This window comes from Talaromyces rugulosus, chromosome II, assembly GCF_013368755.1.
Source record: "Talaromyces rugulosus chromosome II, complete sequence".
NCBI lineage: Eukaryota > Fungi > Ascomycota > Eurotiomycetes > Eurotiales > Trichocomaceae > Talaromyces > Talaromyces rugulosus.
In genome coordinates, this window is record NC_049562.1 from 6,409,598 (window position 1) to 6,430,440 (window position 20,843).

General features: G+C 46.7%; 9 protein-coding genes across 9 annotated transcripts; 5 read left to right on the forward strand and 4 right to left on the reverse strand.

The window, feature by feature from the left end:
* Window positions 1-54: 54 nt before the first annotated feature.
* On the forward strand, window positions 55-1,743 carry TRUGW13939_04706 (uncharacterized protein; the record flags this gene model as incomplete). Its single annotated transcript, XM_035487873.1, has 4 exons — window positions 55-256; window positions 343-881; window positions 942-1,522; window positions 1,575-1,743. The coding sequence occupies 4 exons, from the start codon at window positions 55-57 to the stop codon at window positions 1,741-1,743; spliced, it is 1,491 nt and encodes a 496-aa protein (XP_035343766.1).
* Window positions 1,744-2,713: 970 nt separating this feature from the next.
* Window positions 2,714-3,319, forward strand: TRUGW13939_04707 (uncharacterized protein; the record flags this gene model as incomplete). Its single annotated transcript, XM_035487874.1, has 1 exon — window positions 2,714-3,319. The coding sequence occupies one exon, from the start codon at window positions 2,714-2,716 to the stop codon at window positions 3,317-3,319; it is 606 nt and encodes a 201-aa protein (XP_035343767.1).
* Window positions 3,320-3,839: 520 nt separating this feature from the next.
* TRUGW13939_04708 (uncharacterized protein) lies at window positions 3,840-4,580 on the forward strand (the record flags this gene model as incomplete). The annotated part of the gene is made up of 2 exons (XM_035487875.1): window positions 3,840-3,907; window positions 3,998-4,580. 2 exons carry the CDS (start codon window positions 3,840-3,842, stop codon window positions 4,578-4,580), a joined length of 651 nt encoding a protein of 216 aa, XP_035343768.1.
* A 1,015-nt stretch (window positions 4,581-5,595) lies between these two features.
* Window positions 5,596-7,479, reverse strand: TRUGW13939_04709 (uncharacterized protein; the record flags this gene model as incomplete). Its single annotated transcript, XM_035487876.1, has 8 exons — window positions 5,596-5,713; window positions 5,769-6,123; window positions 6,179-6,396; window positions 6,455-6,591; window positions 6,639-6,818; window positions 6,892-7,066; window positions 7,127-7,282; window positions 7,352-7,479. The coding sequence occupies 8 exons, from the start codon at window positions 7,477-7,479 to the stop codon at window positions 5,596-5,598; spliced, it is 1,467 nt and encodes a 488-aa protein (XP_035343769.1).
* A 436-nt stretch (window positions 7,480-7,915) lies between these two features.
* Window positions 7,916-12,994, reverse strand: TRUGW13939_04710 (uncharacterized protein; the record flags this gene model as incomplete). Its single annotated transcript, XM_035487877.1, has 13 exons — window positions 7,916-8,050; window positions 8,111-8,332; window positions 8,389-8,506; window positions 8,558-8,968; window positions 9,035-9,810; window positions 10,199-10,872; window positions 10,923-10,993; window positions 11,039-11,115; window positions 11,164-11,308; window positions 11,369-11,884; window positions 11,934-12,473; window positions 12,543-12,820; window positions 12,980-12,994. 13 exons carry the CDS (start codon window positions 12,992-12,994, stop codon window positions 7,916-7,918), a joined length of 3,978 nt encoding a protein of 1,325 aa, XP_035343770.1.
* Window positions 12,995-13,354: 360 nt separating this feature from the next.
* Window positions 13,355-14,601, forward strand: TRUGW13939_04711 (uncharacterized protein; the record flags this gene model as incomplete). The annotated part of the gene is made up of 2 exons (XM_035487878.1): window positions 13,355-13,451; window positions 13,592-14,601. 2 exons carry the CDS (start codon window positions 13,355-13,357, stop codon window positions 14,599-14,601), a joined length of 1,107 nt encoding a protein of 368 aa, XP_035343771.1.
* Window positions 14,602-15,318: 717 nt separating this feature from the next.
* On the reverse strand, window positions 15,319-16,797 carry TRUGW13939_04712 (uncharacterized protein; the record flags this gene model as incomplete). The annotated part of the gene is made up of 1 exon (XM_035487879.1): window positions 15,319-16,797. The coding sequence occupies one exon, from the start codon at window positions 16,795-16,797 to the stop codon at window positions 15,319-15,321; it is 1,479 nt and encodes a 492-aa protein (XP_035343772.1).
* Window positions 16,798-17,342: 545 nt separating this feature from the next.
* On the reverse strand, window positions 17,343-18,274 carry TRUGW13939_04713 (uncharacterized protein; the record flags this gene model as incomplete). The annotated part of the gene is made up of 2 exons (XM_035487880.1): window positions 17,343-18,014; window positions 18,062-18,274. The coding sequence occupies 2 exons, from the start codon at window positions 18,272-18,274 to the stop codon at window positions 17,343-17,345; spliced, it is 885 nt and encodes a 294-aa protein (XP_035343773.1).
* Window positions 18,275-19,060: 786 nt separating this feature from the next.
* TRUGW13939_04714 (uncharacterized protein) lies at window positions 19,061-20,478 on the forward strand (the record flags this gene model as incomplete). Its single annotated transcript, XM_035487881.1, has 3 exons — window positions 19,061-19,235; window positions 19,285-19,910; window positions 19,969-20,478. The coding sequence occupies 3 exons, from the start codon at window positions 19,061-19,063 to the stop codon at window positions 20,476-20,478; spliced, it is 1,311 nt and encodes a 436-aa protein (XP_035343774.1).
* Window positions 20,479-20,843: the final 365 nt, after the last annotated feature.

Sequence of the window (20,843 nt, forward strand, 5' to 3'; positions counted from 1 at the left end):
CACGGCGGATCAGCCCCATCGCTAGGCGCCGTTATCGACTACCTGAAAACCATCATGGTCAGCACAATCGCCCTTGTCGGAGCTGCTACAGGGCTGTATGTTGCCTATCTTGTCGTCTCGCGATTGATTCTCAGTCCGCTGGCCAAATTCCCTGGCCCTAAGCTGGCCGCGCTGAGCAATTGGTACGAATTTTACTACGATGTCATTCTGCAGGGCCGCTTTACGGCCCATCTTCAGCGCCTGCATAAACGCTACGGTGGGTCGCCCGCGTGTTCACTCAAAATTGGACAAAAAATCTGACCAAAAATTGGCCGAAATCACAATGCTCACGCCTCGCTCTAGGCCCAATCATCCGAATTACGCCCACTGAATTGCATGTCGACGACCCGGACTTTTTCGAGGCGTTGTACGCGCGTGACGGCCGTCGCAACAAATATGCTTATTTCTCCGGCCGATTTGGCTATGCAAGTGATAGCTTTTCCACCATCGAGCATGAACTGCATCAATTGCGCCGCAAGCCGCTGAGTCCGTTTTTCTCTGCCAAACGTATCGTCGACTTCCAACCAGTCATCCGAGCCAAGGTGGACAAACTATCCCAAACGCTGGCCGACTATGCTTCCGATGGACGTGTGCTCCCGCTTAGCCGTGCCTTTATGGCCCTGACCACCGATGTCATCACCGAGTATGCATTCGCCAAATCCTACGACCAATTGGACTCGCCCGACTTTCAAGATACTCTGCACGAGGCCCTAGTTGCCATCTACACCACTGGGCACTTTGCCTTGCATTTCCCCATCGTCTTTCCTATTCTCGACTCCCTGCCAGATTGGCTGGTCATTAAGATGGAGCCGCGACTACTTCCAGTTGTCGGCCTGCGCAAGGTATGCATGTTTCCTACCCGTGGAAAAAAAAAAAAAAAACACCAGTCTAATAACGAACAGGACCTTGGTCGTCGAGTTGGGGAAATCCGAAGTGGGCTAAATAATCGATATGCAAAGGTCGATCATCCGACCATTTTCCACGAGCTACTCAACAGTGACCTACCAGAAGAGGAAAAGTCCGATGCACGGTTGGGAGATGAAGCCCAGCTTATCATAGCAGCCGGGCTGATTACCACCTCATGGGCGCTGAGTGTGGCCGGTTTCCATGTAATCAACAACTCCGCCATTGCCTCTAAGCTGCGACAAGAGCTACAGAATGCAGGTGCTGATATTCTCAATGCCGACTGGCACGCACTCGAAAAGATCCCATATCTGCATGGCTGTGTCCGGGAAGGAATTCGCCTAGCCCACGGTGTCGTCACTCGAAACCCACGCCTTTTGCCTGACACGGAGCTGACGTATGGCGAGTGGGTGATTCCGCGGAATACACCCGTTTCCTCGACCAGTGTGGACATTCTGATGAATGAGGATATCTTCCCTAGCCCGCGGGAATTCAAGCCAGAACGGTGGATAAATAACACTAACCTGGACCGGTACTTTGTTCCTTTTGGAAAAGGATCGCGAATGTGTATGGGTTTGAAGTAAGTTTATATCTTATGATCAAGTGGTGGTCTATATCGCTGACAGCTGTAGCCTTGCTCAAGCCGAGCTTTATATTGCCATTGCGACCATCTTTAGCCGGTTTGATTTCGAGCTGTACAACACGGACATATCGGACGTGGAGATGGAACATGCTTATTTAGTGCCATATGCTAAATGGGAGTCCAAAGGTGTCCGGGCTAAAGTCAAGTCGAATTTCTAATCTTTGAGGACTCATTAAAACAAAATATGTACGAATCTCTAGAACGTATTGGAATATTAACCCTCCGTTATATATCCATCCAATACTCACCATTTCTAATACTTGTTTCAATTGTACTATGGTTCGGATGCTAGTGTTACATGTCTGACTACTCGCCTCGTGTTACAACCCCTTTTCACAGCAATTTCTTCTCTTCAGTCCATCACCTGGTTGATGCTGTCTATACGTACATATACCTACACATACACAAATACATATGCCATGAAAAATGGCCCACTTACATAGGTATACCTTTGGTGGTAGTACGAACGAAACCTACAGACTACAAGTCATCTAATCTACAGACAACACTAGGACTGCGGTGACACCGCCTCTCTCGTTGCCCAACAACGGAGGACAATTATGATTCACAAATGCTGGCAACCGTAATAAAGGTTAGGGGTCTATGACCATGAATAGTCATGAATAGTTAATAGACTCTCTTGTTTTGGAAAGAGCCCGTCTGAATACTAGGAAAACGTTGCACAAAGTGATACAGCTTTCTGGTTGGTCTTTGTGACTCAGTGCATGGATGATGATGCATCTGATCAAGCGGACAAAGTATTTATACAGGGCATAACCCAGTCAAATCCAAACACACCATTTCGACTAATAAACCTCGCTGTCAACATAGTTTGGGCGGCTGTTCGTTTATAAAACGCTATACATACGATTAATGGCGGTAGACAGAAAACGCCTCTGTCTAAAGGGCCATCTAAATATTAGATGAGCCGGACTACACATCAATGTCTCTCGGTCTGACTGTTCGCATTGCATATGACACATCATCTCCTGCTCACGAAACTATGACTGTAATAGATAACGACTCGGTCAAGGCTTTCCCTGGGGGTATAAGTAGGCTTTCCACATCTACTACAGATACAATTTGTTCCTCAAATACATTTCAATCAACAATACGAACCAACACACCATGTCCAGCGAACAGCCTGACCTGTCCGCCGGTTTGTCCTCGGACATCTGGAAAATTCTGGAGGGTGCCGACAACTGGGGAGCGAATGCCACCGAGGTGCAGAAACTCGAGAGAGTAAAAAACTTCCAGGAGCCGTTCAAACATACGGAACTTTGCCTGAAAGATAATTCCTTAGGGGGTGACGATGAAATCCTTCCAAACAACCCTCATATGCACCTCGAGGACTTACGTTACGGGGTTATCGGCGGTCTTGCCGCCTCAAAGCCTTCTGTGTGGCTCATCGTAAGACACGCAAAGGAGCCAAAGGGTAAAAGTCAAATCGGCGGACATGCACTATTCCAGGGTGTTGTGGTGTCTTGCGGTGGGAGTGAAGGTGCCCAGGAAATTGTCAGTCGCTTCCTTCCTGTCGTGGTTCACTCTATTGCGGAGATAGAGACCGACACTTATGTGCTGTTGGGTATGCATGAAGAGATTGATAACGAGATCCTCCTTTACCCTTGGATAGACAAAAGTCTTGAAGATAAGGAGTTTTTGATTGTGAGATTGAAAAACTCCAAGGCATTGCATCAGCACTGTAATTGGACCTCAGGACGTTCAGAGTGGTAAATTCTGAGGGGGTGCGGCATTTTGTACTCCTATTTGCTTTTTTCCAGGCAAACTTTAGAGAATAGAATAATTAGGAGTCAATCAACTTCCTTTTCATTTTCTTAGCCCTATGAAATCTACACAGTAAAAGAACGCCAAAGTGCATATTAGCGTAACTCCCGTATCAACTGCTCTTGTATTGTTAAACGTGCGTAAAAAAATTAAGAAAGAAAATCCGATTTTAGTGACTCAGGACCTTGATGTCGGTGACTCGACGACGCTTTTCAGTAAATATAACTGCCATCTTACACATATGTCAATGAGGAATGCGTCAGACGGCAGAAACGCAGAGTTACACATAGTCATTATTGAAGTCGACTCGTAGCTCTGGCTCACTGTTAAAACCAAATTATGACAGGCCCCTCGTCTTTTACTTCTGCCACTACTCAAGTATGTTCTTTGCATATACTACAAGTACGAAAGTCTCTTCGTATCGATATCAATTTATACATCTTGCTATAAAGCAGAAAATCCACTCATCATGCGCTTCCCTTGTAGCAAGAAGTCCAAAAAGGCCGACAAAGGCAAACAGCCGGCGAGAGATCCATTGTAAGACGCCTTGGTAAAATACCAAATACTCACTCTCTTTGTATATCAGCAGGAGTTTTAAGAATTACTAACTAAATTGTGGAAACTCAGGCCGCCTTTGATCCTCACATCCGGTCTATCAAAAGGTACTTGGGATTGGTTGAGGACTAGCAAGGCATGGGACAGAAATGCCGATGAAATGGGCTCTCTGAGAGTCTTAAAAAATATCGAAGAGTATCACAGCGTCGATCTAAACCCACTGGGAGAGGCGAGGGACGAACATCGCAGCGCTACCGTTGAGCTGGCTGAAATGCGGTACGGAAGTATCAGTGATGTCCTGGGCCACAACAACTGTCTCTTTTTGATCCTACATATTGCGCATGAGGGCACGCCCATTCCGGGTTTCACCAAGCCCATTGCTAAAATGTCTGTTACTGTTTGGCTGGTGGAAGATACGGGACACATTACGCCACTAACACCGCCAGATTCACTGGGGGTTCCCGTTTTAAAGTCCGACAGGGAGAATGATACTTGGGTCGCCTTGGGAGTAGGTATTAGTTCCACCGATTGGCCAGAGTTTGAGTATATCTATTCCCAAGAACTTCAAGAGGGGGCTTACGTATGCGTTAGTATAGAGTATAGTCTTAGTATGACCAAGGTTCTCCGTACGTGGAAATCCGGAAAACCCCCCTAAGTCGATGTTGTTGCCTCTGCTTATAGTACTTGATAAATCTGTTTGGGCTGTGGGCGTACTGCGGGTTTGGCTTTTCATATATATACAGCGTGCTTTAACTTCTAACCATGGGGTCTACTCATGGCTCATCTATCTGTATTTATAGCTAGATACTTTTCTAGAAACTAATCAATTCATTATATCCCCTGGACTCTAAACCGGATCGACTTAGTATGTGTAGATTTTACGTTTCAACGTCAACGGTGACCGAGTCAGTGCGCGCGTGCCAATAGGCATGACTGTAAATACTAAAGACTCGTGTCATACACACTCGATATTCAGATGGCCAATTATGTTGGATATTGGTATTTTTGGGCTTGAACACTGTACTTTATATGTTCAATGTTATACATGTATTGGCCACTGCAACATTAAATTTGGTCGATGTATACCGTTTGCATATAACCCTAACACTAAACTAGTTTGCATTACACAAGCTGGTACTTTAACAACTGGAGTTTGCAACGCGTCTATCTAGGAAACTTTTACATGAAATCTATCAATCTAAAATAATATACAGCTATTTTGGTATAGCAACTGGCAACACGGAAACTCTCCGAGTTGCATGGACATATACATGTACTTTAAATGTGTTCAAATAGAATAGTTTGCTACGTGCTAGAAGATTGAAACAACTGCCTCTGAATATCTGTTGACAGCTGCACCACAACATTGAAGACCAAAAGTCTTTCCTGGGCAGCCAATTTCTCAACCAATTGATTACGGTTTATCACGGGTGCTAACATTATTCTATTTCCAGACGTCCTCAAGTGCACATGTGCTGTTATACATTGTACTATTTCATGTTGAAGTTGCTAAACCTTATTAAAAATTCAATGTCCTAAAATAGCTAACATATAACTGCCAACTATATCAATGCACTTCCAATCCCAATCTCTCAAATATATTATGACCCGAAATAAATAGCAGATAAATACGCACACGTATGTATGTTTATATCTGTCAAAACTGCTTTCTATAAGATGAAGATGAATTGCGGGTCTCTGTCGTCGTTATAGCCAGCGTATTTGTTATATTTCCCGCTGGCCTTGTCCTTGTTGACTTTGCGGCAATAAAGCACATTGCACAGGATTCTGCAAGGAATGTCAGTAAACAGCAAGTCAGGCATAGGGAAAGCAAGTAACATACAATAACCAAGAAAAGCACAACAACCCGAGAACGACAGAGTGCCCGCGATGAAATTGCGGCCCGTCTTTCGACGGATAAATAAAAGTGGACACGAAGCCACCGCAGTTGGCAATGGCAAGCTGCATGCCCGATGTCGTGGCGCGTTTGTAATGGCCGGCCGAGTTGTTTGAATTCCAGACGAGAATACACGGCACGCTCGCGTACATTCCCACGGCCATGAGAAAGGTCATTCCGTACTGGACGTGCGGGTTGGATACGTTGCCAATGACAGCGTAGCCGATGATGGCGATGGGGAGACTGAAAAGCATGATGACACCACGTAGGCGGAGACGGTCAGACACGAAGGCAATGAATACTGATAAACTGTTAGTATACATTTCGCATCTAAAAATTGAAAAGCGAGAACAAACCTGTACAAACAGTGGCCACTGCATACGGAATGACAGACCATAGTTGAACCTCATTGGGAGTTTTAACAATGCCCAGGCCCTGGATAATCGTGGGCAAAAAGAGACCAAATGAATATAGGCCCGCCAGAATACCAAAGTATGCGATTGCGGTGAGCCACATGCTAATGTCGAGCAAGCCTCGGGCGACTTCAGACCACAGGAGAGTTTCATTTTCAGAGCTTGGATTGTCAGCTTCTAGTGCAAAAAATAAAATAAAGCATCAAGGTGAAAACTTACTTGGTACCATCGCCTAGAGAGGGCTTGTCAAGGAGGAGTCTATCGTTGGCAATTTCACGTTCTTGGGGCGATAGATATCGGGCTGTTCCAATACTGTTGGGCAGGCCGTAACCAGCAATCAGGCCACAAACAACGGTCTTGATGAAAGTTAGAACGGGCCAGTAATATTCAGGGAAGATAATACCAGCAGCCCCTCGATGATAAAGATCCATCTCCATCCTTCAAGACCTCCCCTAGGTCCAATCTCAACGAGTCCGCGTGCCAACAGGCCACCGAAAGCGCCAGACAGTGAAGCCGCGGTATAAAATAGACCAATTCGGATGGCGAGGTCAGAACGTCTATAAAACGACGATAGGTATAGAACCTACTCCTGTTGTCAAAAAAAAAAAAAAAAAAAAAAAAAACATCCGGTCGTTACAAGTGGTGGAAAGACATACCATTCCCGGCAGAAGGCCACCTTCGGCAATACCCAACAAGGCGCGAACGGCGACGAAACTCCCAAAGTTGTGAATAAAGCCTAAGCACATGGTGATGATGCCCCATACAATTGTCAAGAATGGCAGCCATAGTTTCGGAGACGCCTTTTTGAGCACTAGGTTGCTCGGCACTTCACTGTCGTGTTGTCAGTTGTTTTATCTCTGTTGTACACCTGAAGAGACAAAGGGAGCATACCTGCAGACGTAAAACAGGTAGAACACGGCCAGCCCGATGTCGTATTCATTATCATTAATGCCCGTGTCAGCTTCAAGGCCGATAATTTTCGCGTTTCCGACATTTGTGCGATCAAGAAACGAGCACAGAAAGATCAATGCGAGTAATGGCAGGATCCTGATGCGCCTCGGTTAGGAAACCCTCAATTCCGACATTGGACGACAAGTAAGAAAAGAAAAGACGAACTGAATATCGAGCTTCCACAGAATACGCCGGACCACCGCGGTGCCCTCGTGCTGAGCAATGGCCTCGCGAGTAGGGGCAGTTTCGAACGTGTCCTCCGGGGTCGGGATTTTTTCGATAGAGGCGGTCATATTGTCGATGAGCGCGTTGAGGTCAGTCGGCGAGCAGCTGTCGGCATCAACGCAGGACTGTGGTCACAGTGTTGGGGGGCGCGCCGAGCAATATAGAATTCTGGCTTGGATAAATGCGGGGAGAAGAGGCCAGACCGCGGATGGGGAAACAAAGGAGCTTGTCAGGCTGTGGTGGAGGTGGTGATCCGGGGGAGGCAAGCTTGGCTGCTTGGCGCTATCTCGGGGTCGGCGCGAAAACTGGGCCCCGAGCCGCTGTTTATATGACTGTGGAGACAGACACTGCGTCTGATTGGCTGGGAGCGCCCGAAACTAGACAACATGGGATTAGGGCCGGCTGATCACTGTGATTGGTTGCAATGCACCGGTCTTGTTTCTGGGCGCCGAGCACTATATACAGATTTGTCCCCAAGATACACACATGATCATACAGTTATATCTACTCCATCGCCTTCAAATCCTCCGCAATGTGAAAGTCCGCGTCCGTCTTCGCCCGGATCTCTGCCACCTCCACGCCCGGCGCCAGCTCCGTCAGCGTCAGCTCGCCGTGCACGCGGTCGACCTCAAACACACACTGCCGTTGTCAGTATCAAAATGCGGACACAACAGAAGAGACGATAGAAGAATGACCTACCAGGTCTGTGATGATAGTACTGACGCAGTTTGCCCCCGTCAGCGGCAGGCTGCACGTTTGTACAACCTTGGACGTGCCATCTTTAGCGACGTGGCTCGTCGCGACCACGATTTTCGTGTTGCTCGGATTCGAGACAAGATCCATTGCACCGCCCATGCCTTTGAAGACCTTTCCGGGGATCATGTAGTTGGCGAGGTCGCCATTGGCAGCGACTTGAAGGGCCTGGGAACTCGTTAATACACATACACACAGGTATACTATAGCATGTTGACACCTACTCCCAAAATAGACACATCGACGTGGCCGCCACGGATCATCCCAAACGATTCGGAGCTGTCAAATGTCGAGGCTCCGGGGACGAGTGTGACCGTTTCTTTTCCGGCGTTGATAATGTCACTGTAGATTCGGTTAGGACTATTCCGGAACAGCAGATTCAGGAGAACGTACGGGTCAACCTCGTCTGCAGTTGGATAATCTCCCATGCCCAAAATGCCATTCTCACTCTGTACCCATACTGTATGTCCCTTGGGCAAGTAGGAAGGCGCCAAGGTGGGAATGCCGACGCCTAGGTTGACATAGTATCCCTTCTTGAGCTCTTTGGCCGCACGCTTGGCAATCCTGTTCCTAGACACCACCTCGGGAGACTCCGCTTTTGAAGTGCTGGCGCTTTCCGGCTTTCGTAATTTCTTAATCTCAACGTGCTTTTCGGCCGTCGCTGGGACGATTCGGTCGACAAAAATGCCTGGCAGATCGACGTCGTTCGGGTCAATCGATCCCACGGGAACAATCTCTTCAGCCTCAACAATCGTCAAGGTAGCTGCTTTTGCCATAATCGGGCCAAAGGCTTTTGTTGTATACCTAGTGAAAAAATAAAAAAAAGCAATTAGTGACGAACAAGTAAATCTAATACAGATGGCAACAAACCTGAAAACACAGTTACCAGTCTCATCGGCCTTCCACGCCCTTATGATAGCAACATCTCCTGTAATGGCCTCTTCCATGAGGAACTTTCGTCCCTTGAACTCCCGAACCTCCCGTTGTTTCCCGTATTCAATCACACCGTCTTTCTCCCCGCTCAATCGCACGGGAATCTGTCCCTCTTGCAACAAAGTCGACACTCCAGTCGGTGTATAAAAGGCCGGAATCCCAGCACCCCCAGCACGAACACGCTCGGCAATTGTGCCCTGCGGGCATAGCTCGATAGCGATTTTCCCGGCAAGATAGTTTTTCTCCAGCGTTTTGTTGTTACCCAGAAACGAAATGATCAATCGTGAGATCTGCCCCGCGTCGGCCAGTAAAGCCAGACCACCGACATTGGCGACGCCTGCGTTATTAGAGACCGCTGTCAAGGAGTGCAAGTCCCCGCTTCGACGAGAAATCGCCTGGATCAGCGTTTCCGCGACGCCGCAAAGCCCAAACCCAGCTGATAGAACCGTCGAGCCCGACTTCAGATCGGCAACAGCTTCGTCCGCAGAAGCAAACAATTTCGACTCGCCGCGAACGATCTTTGGTGCCAGCGGTTGTGAGCATAGCGGTCTGGTGGTGGTGTATTTCCGTTGGATCGATGGTGATAGAAGCGCCTTCTTCTGAGGTAGTGCAGCGGTAATCCGTGTTGCTGTCAACAGATGCGATCGGGATGCCCACAGGGCAGGGCCGATGGCCTTTCTGGAAGCAACACGCGTTGCCATTTCTCTTTTTTGCTGTGTATATACAGAATTCGATTGGATAGAAAACACGATCTTGTAGTAAATAAAAAAAAGCGGAAGAAAAAACAAAGTAGTGTCGGGGTTCCTGGCGAAAACCCTCGGCTGTTATTTTCGCTCCGGCGTGACGACATTGCCCGGCACCACTTCTGGCCGCCGGACTACTGCTATCGGTCCATCTCCGACTTTCTCCAAAAACAAACAAAAATATTCAACTAGTACGCATGTGCTTTAAACCTAAAATATATACAGTAAGAAATTATTATCCCATATGGCCAAACTCAATATCTGCATAGTTAAACCAATCCCACGGCATCATCTCGTTTAATGGGAACCCCTGGTGATCTGGCAAGGATTCACCCAGAGACAGACCAGCGTTATTCACTGCGTCGATAATCTGATCGCCCGACATGGAAGAGAACTGAAGTGTGTCGGGGATTGCCAACGCTGCTGGTTGCGTCGAAGACGTGATGTGAGGGTGATGTGAGGCGTATGGCACCGTAGTAGGCGCCATAGATTCAGCGGGATTATATTTGTTGTTAATATTGCTATTCCCGCTGTTAATGTGCTCCGAAGAGAATGGGGAAGTAAATGAATATGCGGGTCTCGGGTGCTGATAGCGATCTTCGGAAGAATAATTATATGCACGACCCACGAGGTCCCGCATAAACCGGCCATACAACACAGACGCACCATTGCGATGACTCGGTGTCGCCCCGATCCGTTCTAGCACATCGGCCGTCTCTTTGATAAGATTCAAAACGCTGGGTGCCAGTCGGTTATTATTTCTATTCTTTTTGCCCGGTCTGCCAGCCAAGCTAAGACTCAACGCCGAGCAGGCTGCAAACGCAATCATGATTACGGTGTTATTTGGCATGGACTTGAGTCGCGATTCGCCCTGTATGGCAGCTCGCATCACGTTCAGAGCAGATGAGAGAGCTTCGGCGTGAAAGAATTGTTTGACTTCAATAGGGGCAGTTGGATGGTTGATTACGCCGCTGTAGGTGGACAGCCGAGTATGCGTCACCAGGATTTCGACATACGGAGGAAGAGAGTGAGCTATTTATGGTTAGTATAACAGACCACGTAAAAAGGAAGTGGTCTCCTACATTCTTCCCCAATTGACCGTGCCCAGGTGGCATACCAGACATCATAAAAGCTTTCAATCATAGATTGTATCCTATCTTGTTAGTAAGCATACTCGCCCAACGTGTCAATGACTCACGATTGTGCTACTTCCAAGCCGTTGTCCGTAGTGCGGTAGTTGTCGCACGTATATCTGACCTTTCTGAAAAGCTCATCCTTTATACCGTCAGAGGCAACACAAACTAATCCCGTAGAACAACATACCAGATCCCGGCGCAAAACAGCCATCGAATTCATTTGCCCATCTCTCTTGTCAGCAATGTCTCTATCAAACATGTGCCACCGATCGCAATTCTCGAGAAGAGCCGTGATAGGCACGGAGTAACTCCGTCCACGGGCAAGACAAACCCTATTTCGATGAATTTAGTATGATGCGAAAAGAATGTAACACTTGGGGGAAGTAAAGTACCCTCTCTCAACCACAAAGAGTGCAATCCACGCCCGTTCTCTGCGCCGCAATAATCTTCGACCCCATTCTGATTTCGAGTCTACATCTTCAAACCCATCCATGAGCAGTGCACGTCGGGCATCAAGACAATCAGCCCGCGCAAACTTCTTTCCGTCATCTGTGTGGAAAAATGTCGTGAATTTATTTAAAGATAGGTCCAATGCAATATTCAAGGCCATAGAAATGTATAAGCATGTATCGTCATCGCCAAGCCGTTTCCCCGGCGCCATCCAAGGCACGTTTGCCATGAAAGCAAGCACAATTTCAACAGATCGATGGCGCCGCGCGATCACGTTTTGTGCTAGGAGTTTGACATGGGATGATAGTCGTTTGGACAGCGCTGCTGTAGTTGACATAAACAACGCAGATGCAGAGAGAACCGAGGTGAACAAAAACGCTGACTGTGCGCGAACAAATCCTGCCGTATGAATGACAGGGTCAAATCCCCATCGTGTGTGAGATAAATGTTCATGAAAACTATATTGTTGATTAGCTGATGTTCAGCAATTTGAATTCACAACCTTACAAATTAAAAAGCATCGACGCTTCTTCAAAGGTCACTAGTCCAAGGTCCACTGGGTCAAGATCCGGACCCACGTCGAGACTCGCCTTGATCGGAACAAAGAACGAGTCTGTCGCCCGTGATGAATGGCTCGAGTACGTTGTCGCACCCGAGGATGATAAGGGCAGCGGTGAGCTCGCATTATTCTGTCCTGAAGGCGGAAGTAGTTGGAGATCCGACGCGCGGGCGAGCAATTGCAGTGGGTTCTCTGCATCGTCCAGCGCGAGACTGTCTTCGGGATTCGAACTAGTCGTGTTATTGGCATTACTCTGCGATAGACTAGAATCCGAATAATCCATGGTCTCTTTTTCATAGTCCGCAACCGGAGTTTGTTCGCTCAGGAAACTGCGATCAACAGTCTGCCGCTGTGCTTTGTCCAGAAGATGCTGCAAGTTGGAAATAACCTTGGACACATCACTTCCAGGGTCGCCATTGCGGCTAATTCTGGACTTTTTAATTGCCTCTTCAATTTGGTGCAATGCTTTGTCGACGCCTTTTCTCTTGCTGTGTGCGGTGTTAGCCAGTCCTCTATATTCCCCTCGCGCATGCACCTAGTGCGGGGGGTGGTCATACTTTTTGACGCCTTTCTGTCGCCCAACAGGGTGGTTCGGGACGATACATTCGGCGCTGTACTGAATGCATCTTTCGCAGCGAGTCTGGCCGGGACTTCGATTGCACTTCAACTTCTTGCTGTGGCACAAAGTACAGGCAGCCTGCTTCGTGGGAGCACGTGGCTGGTGCGACTGCTGATGTTGACTACCGAGCTGTGCGCTATCCATACCACCCACGCTACCGGTCGAATTCTCGCCAGGGCTGGCTTTGGGGTGACAATGTTGAAAAGCGCGAAATGTCTACCGCGGACGACATCGAGCCAAGTTCTGTTTAGCCTGGTCCAAGTCGAAGTTAGGACGATCTGTTGGTTTGTGAAAGCGCGGAGAGAATCGCTTGGCACGTGATCCGGGGAAGATGCTGGCCAATCAAACGCCGGGGGCATCCGTGTGGGGCAATACCACCCATGGCGACATGTGATTGGCGGATTTGGAGAGCAGGCAAAACACGCACTTCAAATCGCATCACAACTAGCTTCAGGTACTTTCCCTACAGTCAATCGTTTTTCGAGGACGTGACAGCACTTATCGCCATAACCATCTGTATCATCGGACGCCGGCAGGCGTGATTAAATTGTGTCATTGTGATATCATGCCTTATCTTATCTCTCATCGCGAACCTCCGATCGGCGCTTTCCGTTCGTGGGCTGCCTATAAAAGACTCCTTATTGCCCCTCACTTGTTATCTTTCTCTCTCTCTGTTTTTCTCTCCTACGCAGAATCACAACAGTGAATCGGAAACAGTAAACAGTAGTACAGTTTTTGAAGTCGCAAGTCATGGTCGCGCCAACCGTTCAACCTCTCTCGCCCCCGAAAGGGTCTGCCATCAATTTCGGCTCTGTCATTACCGGCCTTGATGTGGAAAACTTGTCTGGTGAGTGTCAAATTGCCAGTGTGTGACGATGATGGGCTTTGGATGTCAAGGGAGCACTCCGTGGATCGGTAACCTCCTGGGGTAAGACTTTCTCACAACGTTTTATCTTGAGGACCACCGTTACTAACTCTGTCGCGTAGATGCCGATTTCCAACTTGTCTACGACACACTCTACCGTACAAGTGTTGTCGTGATAAAGTCCAAGCCGGATGTTTCTGCAAAATCCCAATATGAGCTTACACGTCGCTTCGACCCTTCCTCAACGGCATACGGCCACGGCAAGACACTTGACGCCAAGCGCAGCATTCTGCATCCGGACCTAAAGACCGTCCCCCACCAACCCCAAGTCCAAATCATTGGAAATGGGTTTGTGAAGGAGTACGAAGGTCTTGAAAACTTTACTCTTCGTCATCCACACCACCGGACATTCCATCGTGATACTATCCCGGACGCAGAAGATCTAGACTTCACTCGCTACTATCGATGGCACATTGACGCGGCGTTGTACGATCTCGATCCTCCTTTGGTCACTACATTGCTGGCAGTTTCTTTGCCGTCGAAGCGGAGACAGACTGTCCGGTACGACGACGGCACTGGAAATGAATTGGACGTTTCTCTCGGCACGACTGTGTTTGTCAGTGGATACCAGATGTACGATCACCTTTCCCAGGAGGATAAGGAGTTTGTGCGCACAAGCAAGATCGAGTACGCTGCCCACCCATACATTTGGATGAGCAAAGCTCGCGCTCTCTCGACCGGCCTAGGTTTGCATTCCGAGAAACTGGAACTCAATGATTCTGAGCTTCCGCCCATTGATCCGGCCAAGATCAAAGTCTTCCCTATGTTGTGGAAGAATACAGTTACAGGCCAGCTAGCTCTCCAGATTCATCCGTCTGCAATCCGACGCATCCACCTTAAGGATGGGAGTGTAATCGACGATCTGGAGGAAGTCCGGAACATCGTGTACCGTCTCCAGCGGCCCGGTATAAGCCCCGAGTTTGTCTATGCTCACGATTGGGAGGAGGGTGACCTGGTGTTGTTTAACAACCACGGGGTACTCCATTCTGTTGTAGGTGCATTTGACAAGGATGAAGTCAGACTATTCAGACAGTGCAACCTGTCTGCTAGCCGCCCTCCCTTGGAGCCTTGAGTCTAAGCTTTGTTTTTGGATGAGCTATTGTTGAATATATCGTGTTTTCTATTCACGTGACTATGAGCACTTAGAGCTAGATTTAGATTCTATACTATAAAATGGTTTACATGTGAATCAAGGTTTCATTATTAATTAGTAATAGAAGTATATGTATAATTGACTGTTCCCTGACTTAGCTGTTTACCATGACTCGATCGTTTTAATATCATATAGGGCTCTCGGAATACGAGAGTACTGCGTTTCTGGCAGTCGAAGCCAGAACTGAAACGAGAAGAATTGCTGTGAGGAATATGGACATCGATTTTTTCACCAAATTGTTGAAGTTGGCGGATTGAAGCTTTACAGTGGACTATTTACTCTTTTTGTGTCAGAATCAACGAAGTATCAGGGAGAAACCACTAAGACGACTAGCTGAAGGATGATAAGTAGACATGATAGCCCATTTTTTACGTGTCTTCAATCTTGATGTCTCTATGTAGCTTATATGTAATTTATATGTAGCTTCCTTAAATTGAGATTTAAACATTCAATGCCGTCAATCGCACTAGTTAACATAGTATATCTTCTTATCATACTATATACACATATCTTGAAAGGTGGAGCTAGTAGCCCTATCATTAATGCGACAGGCTTACATGTAAAACTGACATGGAAACGAGTCAACTTCACAGTACGAACGGATTATTTCCTCAAAGAGAAAATGAAATATAAAATTCACTTTTTCTTTGCGTTTTTCCTTGACTGTCTCCTTACGTATGGGTAAAGAAGACGCGATCCGGAAGTATACTTGGCGTCCAAAGCAACCATCAGGGGTGTTTTTCCTTCACTGTCTGTAATATCAGTACGGGCACCGCTTTCAAGTAATAGCATGATACAATTGGAGTTTTTTTTCAATATAGCGCACATCAAAGGCGTTTTGTGATCGGTGTTATTGCAAGAATCGATATCAGCCTTCTGTGTAAGAAGCATACTGACCATATCGAAGTCATCCGACAACACAGCCGTGTGAAGGGGGGTCCAGCCATGATCTTGAGTCCTCGCATTCACATCAAAGCCGTGCTCAATGAGATCCCTCGCGACCTCGATTGGGCTGGGGAGATGGAGCAAGGTGATCCCGTTGATAAATCCAAAATCGATACAAACACCTTTCTCCAGCAGCACGTTGACTGTCCTGTTTCCATAGTGCTGTTTGTGCTTCTTGGGATCGTCGATGAGACGAAGCATAACGGTAGTAAGTATAGAAGGATTGTATTCTATACCCATTCCGTGTTTGGCCACCAGTGTAGCAACTTGCCAATGCAAGGTAGCTATGGCGCGCATCAAAACTGCTTTTCCCCAGACATCCTTTTGAAAACCGTTGTCCACAAGATTCTCATGCGGGGCGTTGTCAAAGATCATCAGTGCGAGCTGAAAGATGTTGAATTGAGATGTATCTCTAACTGTCGCATATGGATCTCTTCTAAAAACAGTCTCCAGAGCCGACTCATAACCCGAGCCTGTCTGTAAGATCCGGTTCACCATTTTGCCATCATGCTGTATGAATACCTCCATGGCATTTAGGGAATTCACTTCAATCGCAATGTCCAAAGCTGTCTTGCCACGAGCTTGTTGCAACATTCCTAACCCACGTCGCAAGAAATAGCGAATTGTGTCTTTGTTGTTATCGCGTTTGACAGCAGCAGTTAACAAGGTGTCGTCTGTTTTCTGTTGTCTGGTATGAATCTCGTCTTCATCCGCCTCGTTCAGTAAATGGTACATGATCTCTTGATTTTTTGCACGTAGAGCAGTGTACAGAAGGCTACATTTTTTGCCCTTGACGACATCGATCTGCACTTCGTTGTTCCTGTCCCGTAACCACAGAAAAGGCTCATATCCACCGAATTCAACACAGAATTCTAGCCATTCGTACAATTCGTCATTGGAAATAGGGAAATGGTCACCGCCTTTGTCGTATATGAGGTCTAATGCTCTCCCGGAACGCTTAAGTGCAGCACGTCGAAAGCAATACTCTGAACCATGTTGTACAAACAAAGCTCGGTACCAATAATCAAGCAAGACGCCATAAATGCCACTGCAGGTTTTCATCAAGTTAAGAATATCAAGACCACGTTCATAACCTGCATAACCTCGTCTCCCAGCAGGCCTAAGGAAGTCTGCAATATTGTATAATAGTTCAGCAGGTAGTTGATCCATTGCAAAGGTTTGATGTGCGATGTAAAGATTGACATGGAAGAGGCTGGGAAAGACAGTATCTTGAAGCTGGCTCGCTTCGTCTATTTATTTTTAGACACCGGGAGAGCCAGCGAAAGTTGCCGCCCAAAAACCCCTCACGCGCGCGCGATGCGTTTCAGCCTATGATTTTTAAACCACCCAATACCCAATCGTTTGAGACCTATATTAGGTAATTCTGAAAAAGAAAAAGTTTATCTTTTTATATTGAAATTATTATAAAAGATTAAAAATATATTATAAAGATATCCAAGAAAAATTATCAATAAGATATTATTAAACTTTATAGTTAATAATTATACAATAACTATTTAAATAGCTAAAGAATAAGATAGTAAGGAATTAAAAGATATAAAAATTTCATATCTAAACTCAGAAACCTTACATGAGGCGAGGTATCAATAAAAAAAAGTTGCTGTGATTTTTGTGGTTTTGATCTACTACCAGTTGACGCTATAAGCAAATAGTTGAGACAGTAAAACCCCAAAGTGTCTTTAGCAACCTATAATTCACAAATTATAGTATTGCTTTAGCAATTCCTCTTCTAAGCCAATATCTCTTAATGTCATGTTAAGATACTTGACCGTTTCGCAAAATGTATCAATTCCGCCTTGACAAACCCCGGCTTCTAAATGACTGAGTAGCGCACTAAGCGTAGCAAATGACCCCGTCTTCGCGCCACGTTTCCCAGAGTCCAAAGATTTCGGGCAGTGAAAGATGCGCTTTTCATGGACTGTAGACGAAATGTGGTCCTGCAGAGCCGATCTGCTGGTAAACGGCCGCCCGTTTGATAGGGCACAAACAGTTACGAGAGTCGTTACATCAGTTGAAGATACATCAGCTCCAATATCGGGGGTAGGAGTTGCAGCCTCTTCTGAAATCGTATATGAGATCGACGACCGAGGGCTTGCAGCAACGATTGCACCCCTGCCATCCCACTCCTCAGGGTCTACAGAAAACGTAGATCCTGTACCAGGGGTCGCAATGGCATCCCACGTTGTGCTTGACCCATCCTCTGTATCACTTGGTGCAGAATCACTAGCAGGTATGTCGATGATCAATCCGTCTATATTATGCTTTAGAATCAACGAGTTGATCTTTTGTCGGGTTATTCCAGAAGCGCATCTGCCGTGCTCAAGATGGCCTATCAACCCCGAAAGACCTTTGAATCTCTTCTTGCACTTTTCGTGTATGCAATTTATTTTATTCCGATGAGTACTTTACATACCGGATGTTCGATGGTCCTCGACTTCGAGCGGGTTTGCAGAAGTGAGACCACGTTTTTTGCAGCGGATTTGCTTTTTCTGCTTCTTGTTTCGGTCGCAGGCGTGGTGGTTTTTGCCTGTGAGATGTTGCTGCAATGATAACTCGGACTTAAATTTGCGATCACAGTCACAGCAATTATAATAAGTTTTGGGGTGGTTAGGAGATTTTGAGACATGCTGATTTAGGGCGTGTGTATTGGCAAAAAGCTGATCACATTTGGCACAATAGCAATGCCGCTTATTTCTTTGGTGAGTGGTGAGTTTCTCGCGAGTCAAAAATTTCGTGTTGCAGTGTCCGCAACACCAGGAATGATTGGTTCCAACATGACTATCCATCAACTCCTCGGTATCATAGAATCGCTCACATTGGGAGCAGAACTGGTGCTCGTCGTACATCGTTAAGCGAGAATTGCTTTCCACATTCGCATTAAAATTGCGAACTCGACATAGAGGTATGGTCTGGACAAGTTGGGGTAGTTTTGCTATTTATGTTCTTGTTTTGCGCTCTAGATGACGCCGGAATGATGCTAAAATCGAAGTCATGGGGTCACAGCGACGAAATTTTGTTGGTTTGGGACTGGTGCCTGGGAATAGCGCCATGTTCGTAGTTTCTAGAAGATAGTTACGTGAAAGATGATCTATATCAAGCCCACATATACATGCTCTGGATGTTCAACGATAGTAAAGCTGTAGAGAATTACCTACACGCAGTCCTCTGTATTCAGAGTCACTTTCTCTAAGAATTATCTCTGCATACTTTGTTTATACAATGGCAGATAGGATCTGTAATTACCCAAAAAGGACTTTTCAAATGACAAAACAGGATTGCAGTTCTCGGAAATACGTGCTGTATCGGGTAAGGGCCGATAAAGTACAATTTGCCACGCTGTTCAACGTCGTTCCAACATACTTTGATCTGGACACTAACTTGGTAACACCAAATACGTGGATAATAAATTAACATGCCCGAACTCACCCACAATTCACCTATCTTGATCGTCGGCGGAGGCACATGGGGCTGCAGCATCTCCCTCGAGCTGGCGCGGCGGGGTTATCAAGACGTCACAGTGCTGGACGCGTACCCGATCCCTGCGCCCATCTCAGCTGGCAATGACCTCAACAAAATAATCGAAGAAGGTGTGTTTGATAACTTTCAGTTAAAGAACATAGCTAAAGATGTCTTTAGACTCGCCATCGGTGTCGGACTCGGATGAGAGTTATGTCTGGAACCGGATGCATCAACTGGCCACCAAATCGTGGAAGACCGACTCGGTTTATCAGCCATTTTACCATCCTACTGGGTTTGTTATGGCCGCTTCTCAGGATGATGCTCGCCATCAAATTGATGCATACATGAGCTCGTGCAGAGACAAGATGCGATTGCTCTCATCGCCCGCCGAATTCCAAAACACCATGCCCGATGGTATCTTGACCGGATCATTTCCCAACTGGAAAGGAGTTTTCCGAGAAGAAGGTGCCGGGTGGGTATTTGCACGCGGGGCTTTGGAGGCTGTTCGCCATGAAGCAGCACAGCTCGGAGTGCGATTTTTAACTGGCGCAATCAAAGGCAACGTCCAACGCTTGCTTTACTCATCAAATGATATTATTGGAGCCCAGACTGCTGAGGGGAGGGAGCATAGAGCAGATCGCACTATTCTCTGCGCCGGTGCGAATAGTGACCAGCTTTTTGACTTTGAGAGACAACTTCGGCCAACGGCCTGGACGCTGGCGCATATACAGATGACTGAGACCGAACGGACACTGTGGAAGGAGCTGCCGGTTCTTTTCAATTCAAATCTAGGGTTCTTTATTGTATATTCCCTTGCTTTGTACACTGTCTCTTTTAAAGGGTTATACTAATAACTCTTAGGAGCCCGATGCCCAAAATGGAGAACTTAAGATTATCGACGAGCACCCTGGGTATTGCAACTTTGTTAAAGACCCTAAAACAGGCGATGAAAAGTCCATTCCATTTACTAAGAAGCAAATTCCTGTCCAATCGGAACAAAAAGCGCGCCAATTTCTGCGTGAAACTGTTCCCCAAATAGCAGATCGCCCGTTCTCATTTGCACGTGTGTGTTGGGATGCTGACACTCCCGACCGACAGTTCCTGATCGACCAGCATCCAAAGTACAAATCTCTTGTAGTAGCAGTGGGCGGGTCCGGAAATGGGTTCATGATGATGCCCGCGGTGGGCACGGCTGTTGTGGATCTTATCGACGGGGTTATCGAGTCGAGATTGAAGCATGCTTTTCGATGGCGACCAGAAACAGCCGTGGGCAGAGATTGGCATGACACACAGCATCGATTCGGTGGAGACGGGACTGTAAGGGACTTTCAAAAAGTTTATGAATGGACTAATATTGGAGAGTCCGAGTAAACCGTCACACCTGGTATCGACTTTTGGCAGCACATGTGTAAATATTCTCTCTTATATTTTTGCTACATAGAATTCGGGCTCAACATTAAAAGGTGGAAAGTTTATAAAGATGACGAATGATTGAAATTTGCATTCATTACTCAGTCCTCTATATCGCCCAACAAACATCATTTAATGAGTCCTAGGGTCTCAACGGATCCCATAATCCGAAAATTAAAACTTCTCCTTTCCAATCTGGAAACACTGCATGAAAACAACGATTTGATGTACCGAAAAACAATGATAATAAGTCAAACTAGCTTCCCCGAGTCCTGTGACTCTTCTGACTCCGACATCGGTGAGTACTCTGGCAATAGGAGAACTGT